The 9,144-nt window shown below is 39.3% G+C and overlaps 1 protein-coding gene and 1 long non-coding RNA gene across 6 annotated transcripts; one reads left to right on the top strand and one right to left on the bottom strand.

Moving 5' to 3' along the window:
- Positions 1-527: 527 nt before the first annotated feature.
- On the bottom strand, positions 528-8,355 carry LOC147169225 (beta-1,4-galactosyltransferase 3-like). Of its 5 annotated transcripts, XR_015095857.1 has the most exons (8): positions 8,091-8,355; positions 6,549-6,796; positions 6,243-6,481; positions 4,513-4,703; positions 3,819-3,941; positions 2,089-2,180; positions 867-971; positions 769-797 (listed from the first exon to the last, which is right to left on the bottom strand). XR_015095857.1 is itself a non-coding variant. In XM_086083644.1 (7 exons), exons 2-7 carry the CDS (start codon positions 6,700-6,702, stop codon positions 617-619), a joined length of 996 nt encoding a protein of 331 aa, XP_085939770.1. In that variant the 5' UTR covers positions 6,703-6,796; positions 8,091-8,355; the 3' UTR covers positions 528-616. The 5 variants fall into 5 exon arrangements, 3 of the variants coding, with proteins under 3 accessions (XP_085939770.1, XP_085939772.1, XP_085939773.1); XM_086083644.1 differs by lacking the exon at positions 2,089-2,180 and having other exon boundaries at positions 528-797; positions 867-974; XM_086083646.1 differs by lacking the exon at positions 2,089-2,180 and having other exon boundaries at positions 528-797.
- Positions 646-8,074, top strand: LOC147169226 (uncharacterized). The gene is made up of 3 exons (XR_015095859.1): positions 646-694; positions 2,122-2,196; positions 6,255-8,074. It is a non-coding gene; the product is annotated as an uncharacterized LOC147169226 (long non-coding RNA).
- Positions 8,356-9,144: the final 789 nt, after the last annotated feature.

Raw genomic sequence — 9,144 nt, 5'->3', positions numbered from 1 at the left:
ACTCATTCCATGTCATTCAGAATCATTCCAAATGTGTCCACATTCTTCAATGTTTTGTATTCAGCCTTCAGCCCCAGCGTGTGTGCATTTAGCCAGTGTCGCTATTTTAGCCAGGTTTCGTTCAAGACTGCTAAACGTTGCAAAGACGTTTAGCAGTCTTGAACGAAACCTCGCAAACCATTTTTATGCTCGCAGAGAAACTTTGAACATGTTCCAAACTTGATGGTGACACAAAAAGCTGTTTGCGAGCATGAAAAAGAAAAACATGATCAGGCCAAACGCTTGATTTTATTTTATTTTATTTTTTTAATGGATTTCCAATTCAATTATAATTCATTTGAGACCAGCACAATTGGGAAACAAACAGAGGTGGCAAATCCAAGTCCAGAAAGTAAAAACCCTGCCACAGTTTAGCTTTAGCCCCTAGTGCTAGCTAGCTAGCTCCCTAGCAGGTAAACGAGCACCATGGGTGCTAGCTAGCGAGCTAGCTAACTAGCACCTGAGGCTAAAGACAAACTGTGGCAGGATTTTTACTTTCTGGACCTGGATTTGGCACCTCTGGAAACAAAACAATACAATAAAGCAATAACAAGATGGTCCTGTCATCTTCAAAAATTTATGCTACACAGGTGGAGTTGTCGCCATTTTTTTTCCTGGAGTTACTACCAGGCTTTTCTCCAACGTCCACCATGAGGTGAGTGTAAAGATGTTCTCGCTTTTTGGACAGGAGCTTGTGAGTCACAGAATTGAGGCCGTCACAGCCCCAGTCCAGTTTGGTCCTTTTGAGGAGCGCAACGCTAGAAAGTTCAAATCAGTTTGATGTCAAAGGTCAATCGGGATGCTGAACGACAGCCAGGCTTGCTTACTTGCGCGAGTTACGTTCGTTGCCCGGGTCTCTCTCATGCTTGATCATTTTGTAACGAGCGATGGCCTCCGGGGGGCGCACCGGCTCCATGCCGGCCAGAAACACTCTGCTTGTGCGGCAAGAGAAACGAGCAGAAGGTCAAGGTCAGTCTTGCGCAATCGGTCGGTCAGTGTGCTCTCGCTCTCATGTACGGATCGATTTGTTGAGTTCTGATTCGGGAGCTGCTGGGCAGGAAGCGCATAAATGTACAAAACTGCGTATTGTAATGTTATGGCAGCTTTCTTCTTATTCAAAGATGTGAATGCTTTTTCTTTGCCAAGTGCCAGAAGAACTGTCGACGTTTTCGGACTACGGTGGACTTTGTCCCCAGCTGCCTCCATGTTTGCTTTCTTGTTCATTTCGTTGCGCTATCGGTCAGGTTGTTCCAGTGAAGTTGTTATTTAATGTGATGACTGTTACTGCTGTCCCCCCCCCCCGCCCCTTTTTTTCAAATATTCTTTCATTCTGAATTTGATGCCTGCAAAAAGTTGCACAAAGTTGAGGAACTCTACAATTTAACTCATTCACTGCCATTGACGGCTATTGACGTCAAAAATTCATTTGAACTATTTCAATTAGTTTTACATTTTTTCCACTTTTGGTAACAAGAGTATGAAAACCTAGATTTTTTAAATTTTAAATTTAGAACAGATATAAAATTTATGATTAATCGTGAGTTAACTATTACGATTAATTACAAATAAAAAATGTAATCGCCTGCTGCGATTAAAGAAAATAAAATATTATTAAAAATTTGGAGCGTCAGGCGATTACAATTTTTAATCGGAATTAATTGCATGACTTCACGAGTTAACTCACGATAAATCACACATTTTATATCTGTTCTAAATGTACAATAAATTAAAAAAATACTCTTGTTAACAAAAATGGGAATTTTTTTTTAACTAATATAAACAGTTACAATGAATATTTGACGTCTATAACCGTCAATGGCAGTGAATGAGTTAAAGTGAAAGCAGCTGGCTGCTCTGGACTGACGCAAAGTGGAAAAGTGTGCTGTTGTCTGACGAGTCCACATTAAAAAAATATTTTTTTAAATCATGGACATCATGTGTCCTGGGTCAAAGAGAAAAAAAAAAGGAAAATCCCCAAGGTAGCACGACATTTGCGCAAATACGGTGTGGAGTGCGTCGACCGTCGGCTTTATCGTTTTATTCGCTTGCCTGATCAATATTGACAGGTCATCTTTTTGCCAGCGCTCGCCTGCTCCTCACTTCACAGTTGGATTGGACCGCATGTGATCCCAACAGGAAGTCTGCACAGAGAGCGAGGTGAGGGCAAACCACAAGATATCCTATGTAACACAGCGGCCGCCATCTTGAACCCACAGTGGTCCCGCCCCTCCACTTCATTTATTGCGATTCAGACTTTGACATAAGCACACTTGAATGAATCATAACTTGCTGAGTTTTAAGCCATTTTTATGCAGTTTGTTTTGTTGCAAAAGTCAGACGTGCGCTACGAAACAAAAAAAATATTTCTTCATTATTATTATTATTTTTATTAGGAATGTTGGCCCATTTGTATACAATATATACTAATACATATCGCTGGCGTTGGGCCGAAACCTCATAAGTCACAATTTGGCAAATTTCACATTTAAAAAAAAAAAAAACTATACTTTTGTATTATACGCTACAAACAGTAATCTAATAATAATCTAAAATAGGGTTGTTCATTTAACCCAAAAAGTGAGGTCAAATGAATAACCGACAAAACAAGACAATAAATTGAGTTGTTTTTTTTGTACTAAACAACAACAATTTTGAACATCCTAAAAATGATGCTGTTTGGCGTGTTATTCATTGGACCCAAGTTTTTGGGTAAACAAAAAAAAACGAATTAATTGCACAATTTGTTGTAATTAATCGCATTTTTTTTCTACAAAGCTTGTAAAGTGAGTAAAATCTTGGAATTGATGTCCAATGATCTATTAAAAAGTATTTTCAGAATCAAAGACTTTTCTAATCGCTTTCTTTGATCCTTGAATTCTGTAAAATACAACTGTTAGACAAAAGGATTAAATTATTATTTTTTTTCTTCTAGGAACAATACTCCGAACTTCTCGCTTCCAGGTTTAGTTTTGCCCACGAGCACTTCAGAAGGGTTGCCATGCGAGGCCCCGTGGGATGTAGTTTGCTCTGAGATGATACGCCAAAGACGTACTTTGAATTTGCCTATTTTAAAGTGCACAAACTACTTGAGATTTCTCCAACGAGCGTCAAGTAAAACCGCCTATAGTTCCTCTTCGTCCATCTTTGCGCCTGTGGCTAAAGTTGGCTGAAGGTTATAGCAACAGAGAGTAAATAAAACTGGGATAACTTTTTTTTTTAAACGTTTTTAATTCATGCACTGCCATTGACAGCTATAGACGTAAAAAAATGATTTGAACTATTTTTATTAGTTCAACATTTTTTTTCCATTTTTGTTAACAAGAGTATGAAAACTTAGATTTTTTTTGTACATTTAGAACAGATATACAATTTGCGATTAATCGTGAGTTAATTAGTGAAGTCATGCGATTAATTACGATGACAATTTTTAATCGTCTGATGCCCCTAATTTAATAACCTTTTCTTTAAAAAAAAATCGTTTTAATTTTTAACAATAATTTTTTTTAAAGATTTTTATTTATTTATTAGGGACGTCGGGCGATTACAATTTTTAATCGTAATTAATTGCATGACTTCATGAGTTAACTCACGATTAATCACACATTTTATATCTGTTCTAATACAAAAAAATCTAGGTTTTTATACTTTTGTTAACAAAAGTGGGAAAAATTGTTGAAACGAAGTTTTGACGTCTGTAGCAGTCAATGGCAGTGAATGAGTTAAGAATTTAAAATAATCTCCAGAGCCTCATCAGAATATTATTATTATTATTTTTTTACCTTTGCCAGAAATTATCATCCTCTTGGCCCCAGCCCCAAAACTGGTTCGAGAAGCCGTTCATCTTCCTGAACTGGTCTGGAGTCACAGCAACAACGCCGCCAAAAGCTCCTTGATAGTACAGCCTAGGAGGGCGACACAAGCAGGAAGTGGCGGCCTAAAATTGGCTGACCTTCTTCTTTCATGTGTTGTACACGTTGCCTTATTGGTGGCTACACAGTAACATTTGTAGAGTACATTTTGGTCCGACTCTAAACAGAGTCAAATTTACACTGAGGGAGAGTAAAATATTCAGAGTAAATTTGACTCAAAGTATTCTTACTGTGTACGAGAGGATTGGCCTATCCCATGACAAAAACCTAGTAAAGTCTTTTTCACTCTGAAATTCTAAGTACATTTTAGAAGAATATTTTTTGAGTACATTTAAAAAAAAAAAAAATAGTTGTTTGAGGAACGAACTCACGACCTTCAGCTTGGGAGACGGCCACTCTACCACCTGAGCTATGCCACTACTGATATCCAAAAGTGGACTAAAAAAAATAAATCTTTGTACAACAAAATATTTTACTCTTCCAAGTGTACATTTTCAATTTGAACTATTTATGTTCCCAACCTTATTCCAGTTACGGGAAAAACGGTTGACGCACTTTTGATCTCAAGCGGCCATCTTGATATTGGTGGCGGGCGTGCGTCTACCTGTACGCAAACTTGTCAATGGCCACAGACATGTGCATGGGGCTGTCTTTGTTGCAGGCGTAGGTATTGCGGTCGTCCTCGGGCAGCAGGTCCACGTCGTGGAAGATGACGCAGCTCCAGTTTTCGTCTCGGAGAGCTTCTCGCGCGCCCGCGTTATACAGTCTGCCTTTGTTGAAGGTCCCGTTCCCCCACTGAGAGACGGAAGAAATTGCGCGTTGGATATTTTACGAGGAAGCGTTAAAAAACACATTTCGGATTCATATTGGTTGCCTCACCCATTATGAACCTCATCGCATCTCACAGGGAGGTTGAGAAAATATTTTGTAAATATACTCAACAGAAATAGAAAGGCAACACTTTTATTTTTGCTCTCATTTTTTTTTTATGAGATGAACTCAAAGACGTAAAACTTCTTCCACATACACAATATCACCATTTCTCTCAAATAGTTCTGAGAAGCCAGGGTTATTATAGTTTTGGAATTTTCATTTTAGTTCATTTTTATTTCGTTTTGAGTTTTTTATTTATTTATTTAGTTCATTTTCTGGGTGGTTATGTTAGATTTAATTAGTTTTAGTTATTTAGAAAATGCTTTGTTTTAGTTTAGTTACAGTTAGTTTCAGTGTTAGTGTGCGTTTTTGTGTGTGTGTGTGTATTACTTGTGCGCAATATTTAATAAACACCATGGTAAAATGGAAAGAGTATATAATTATAGTTAGTATTAGTTCGTTTTGTAAACATGAAATGTAGTTTCAGTTAGTTTTCGTTTTTTAACTCATTCACTGCCATTGACGGCTATAGACGTCAAAAATTCTATTAGTTTAGCAATTTTTCCACTTTTATTAACAAGAGTATGAAATCCTAGAAAAAAATATTGTACATTTAGAACATATTAAATTTGTGATTAATAATGTGTTAACTATTGAAGTCATGTGATTAATTACAATCGCCTGACGCGATTTAAAAGAAAAGAAAAGATGACTAAAAATTAGGGCCATCAGACGATTAAATTTTTTAATTGTAATTAATCGCATGAGTTCACTAGTTAACTCACAATTAATCACAAATGTTATATCTGTTCTAAATGTACAATAAAAAAATTCTAGGTTTTGATACTCTTGCTAACAAAAGTGGGAAAATGTTAAACTAATAGAAATAGCTCAAATGAATTTTTGACGTCTATAACCGTCAATGGCAGTGAATGAGTTAAAAAGAATTTTATTTTTTGTGTTATTTCATTAACGTAATTTTTCGTTAACTAAAAAAACCTTGCTGGGGACTCGGAAAATCAGTCCCCTGAACCCCCCCTTAAAACAAAACTTACATTCTGAGCATTGTGAGGTGGGGTGGATTATCTCGGCAAAAGAGAAGTGTTCAATATAACATATTTAGACTGGTTTGTGAAGAATATTTGAGAGAAATGGTGATATTGTCTATTTTTGTTGTCATAAAAAATGGGAGCAAAAATAAAAGTGTTGCGTTTATATTTTGGTGGAGTGTACATCTTAAAATATCAAATAAAATGCTGGGTGGGCTTAACTGGGGTTAATCAAAATTTCAGAGGGGGCTATAACATCCCCTAGGCCCCGTGTAGCGCCGTCCCTGGATTTTCTTTTAATAAGTAAAATACAATATTTGATTTAACGGGTCCCAAAATCACTTGAAGTGTTAAATCTTTCCAACTGGCTTTTCCTTCGTCCAAACAAGAAAGAATGATGACTTCTTCTCACCTGCTCCACCAGGTAGATTCCGTAGTGGAGCTGTTGCCGCTGCAGGAACGGGTGCAGGTGGTCGAGGAGCGCACGGAGGTGTGTCAGCCGCTTCCGGTACGATACCACGATGGCAACGTGGTGCGGAGGTTGGCAGCCCGGCGGACGGTAGAGTCCGCCCGGTGACACCGACGCGCTCCTGTTGCCGATCTCCTCCAAAGTCGCAGGCGGGATGGAGAGACTGGCGGGCCGAGGCCCAACTGCGCGTGCGCGGAAAGGAAAAGAAAGTTGGCATGGCGCGCGACAGTTGACACGGCCTTTCCTCACCCAGCAGCGGCGACACGGGGGGGCAGTTGGCCTGCAGGAGAGAAGCTGCTGCAAAGCGGACGTAGTAGAGAGCCAAGGCCGCCGCCAGCAAGACCAGGAAGAGCCGGGACCTCCAAAGGCGCCGGGACCGCCAAAGGCGCTGGCAGCAACCCATCAAAAGATGCACCTGGTTTCGCGCTCGTTCCTGATTGGCTGCGGTCTCCGGCTTCCGCGATTGGTTTGTGTTACTTCTCGTTCGCCTCGCAGATCTGGTCGTAACAAACATAATCGTTGAATGCGGAATTCGAATGTCATCAGGATTGGCCTCGTCAATTGAAGCTTAAATTATGTTGCGTCTCAAAGAAGGGTATAGAAAAATGTTATTTAGCCCATTTTAGAGGTTTGCTTAATGGCAATTCAGAATCAGAACATCCGGGCATTTCTGATATTTCAACAATACCAATGTTTCATTTCCACGGCGTATTGCCTGTGACTAGCATACAAGCCAGACATATATTGTTAATATAGTAGTCAAACAACATTTGATCACATTTTCAAATCAAAACGATCATTACAAATCTAATTACGACGACAGTAAAGCGTCCCGTTCACCGTGAAAAAAAATGCCGCATTCAAGGAAAGTGGGTAATCGGAACGATCCCACTCCGATTGTGTCAGTTCCGGCCTCAAAGCGTTCGAGGCAAATATAAATACAAGAGACACAACGTCATTGGGAATGACTACGTTAATCAGAACAACAAACAGTTTATTAGAAACAGACATCTTTGTTGTTTACATTTGTCTAAAACGCTTTTGAGGGCGGAATGGGACACTTCAATTTGGATATATCCGACTTCAAACCCTCCTCGAATGCGGCATAAGGCCACCATTTTGACTTGTGACGTCACAAGTCGGTGAAACGATACTCCGCGCTCATTGAAAGCCATTGGCTTTTGGATCGTTTGAATTTGATTATAGCGAGGATGATCTTAATTTCAAAACGTGATGAAATGTCGTTTGACGGCAATCTGCTTGGTTTGTATGCTAGTCAGCAGTCACGGGCAAAATATAATCCAATAAAGTACGTCGTTTGTTTTCACCATGCAAAAAAAACAACAACAATTGCATTGCGATGCACAGTATTGCAAAAATATCAGAAATGCTCAGATGTCTGGAATTATTGGTAGAATAAGGGGCCCATTATGTGCGCAGAATGCTGGAAAAATGAGGAAAGGCAGGACATCTGCGTGCAATGCAAGACAACATTGTGACGGCGGACAAAGTCAACCAGCACTTATTTAAACTGGCACTCGATCAATTAGTCTCTTTGGCGACACACGACTACTGCTAAATAGTACTTTTGCACTTTGTTTGCATTGCTCTCTCCATTTTTCATCTTCCATTTACAAGCAGTAAGCACCTTTTACTTTGGAAAACAATGCTACCTATTCTCTGACGGACCAAACCACAGCAATTGAATCACAATCAATGTATGTTTGCGCATTTTTTCCGCACTGTCCATTTGAAATACGGTCTTTGAAGAAATGTGTTATATAGCTTTACCGGGTGAAATGCGCAGGCAGGCAAGATCAGCCTGACTCTGATGAAGATGATGAAAATGATGATCAAGATGATTCTTGCGAACCATCCAGGTAGTAAACCATCTTCTTTTTGGGGAGTGCCAGCACCCCTAAATCAGGTATAGAGAGATTGTTCCGTCATTTTTTTTGTAAATATTTTTTTTTATCTTTACTACACCTACTTCTTAACAAGTACAAATATGCTGACAGTGTAGCCTACTTGGTCGAAAGGTATATTTGAACAAGTACAGAAAGCCCAGCCTTGCCACAAAAAAAAAGAAAAAGTTATTTGTTCCTGTAATCCCGCCCATGGTGGGGCTGTTGCCAACCGTCCCGGCCCCCGGGTAAAACAGTGGTTGCGAGCCTTTTTTGGGGGGTCTTGTCCCTTATACACACGTGGTCAAAACTGTTGACAAACCCACAATGGTGGTCACTGAAATCACTTGAAACTTACAAAAGTAACAAATAAATAAAGCAAGTATTGAAAATTAATCAAAATCAGCCATCATTTTGAATGGCCATTCAACAGATTTTGAACCTCATGAAACGTTCATGTTCTCCAAAAGTAGAACGTAAAAGTGATTATTACATGAAAATCATTTTATTTCATCTCCTAGCAGTTCTTCTCAATTATTTTCTGCGATGTGCTCCTGGTTGCACGGGAAACACTGATGCAAAATACGGAATCGTTCTTTGTTTAGTTTAAACGTAGCAATTCTGTAACAATATCGTCCGTCCACTTGATGGTGGGCTTCTTCTGCGAGCCCAAGTTGTGATAAACACAATTAACCACTAGATGGCAGCAAAGTCAAGGAAACACAAGTATACTCGCGGTTCAGCACCTGCGAATTCACCATATCGTGGATCCCCCCTCACTATATATTATTTTTGTTTCACGTAATTTTCACCCTTTTTTTTTAATATGGAAAACGAGTTTTATCAGTTTTTTGAAATATATTCATGTGGGGGCGGGGGGGGGGGGGGGGCTGTAATTTGACCCCCCCCTCCCCCCACCCCACCCCAATGTTTTTAAATAT

The sequence above is a fragment of the Leptonotus elevatus genome, chromosome 8 (assembly GCF_054856555.1).
Source record: "Leptonotus elevatus isolate MCC_2025b chromosome 8, RoL_Lele_1.0, whole genome shotgun sequence".
NCBI classification, from domain to species: Eukaryota; Metazoa; Chordata; class Actinopteri; order Syngnathiformes; family Syngnathidae; genus Leptonotus; species Leptonotus elevatus.
This window is presented reverse-complemented; position numbering and strand designations above follow the sequence as displayed.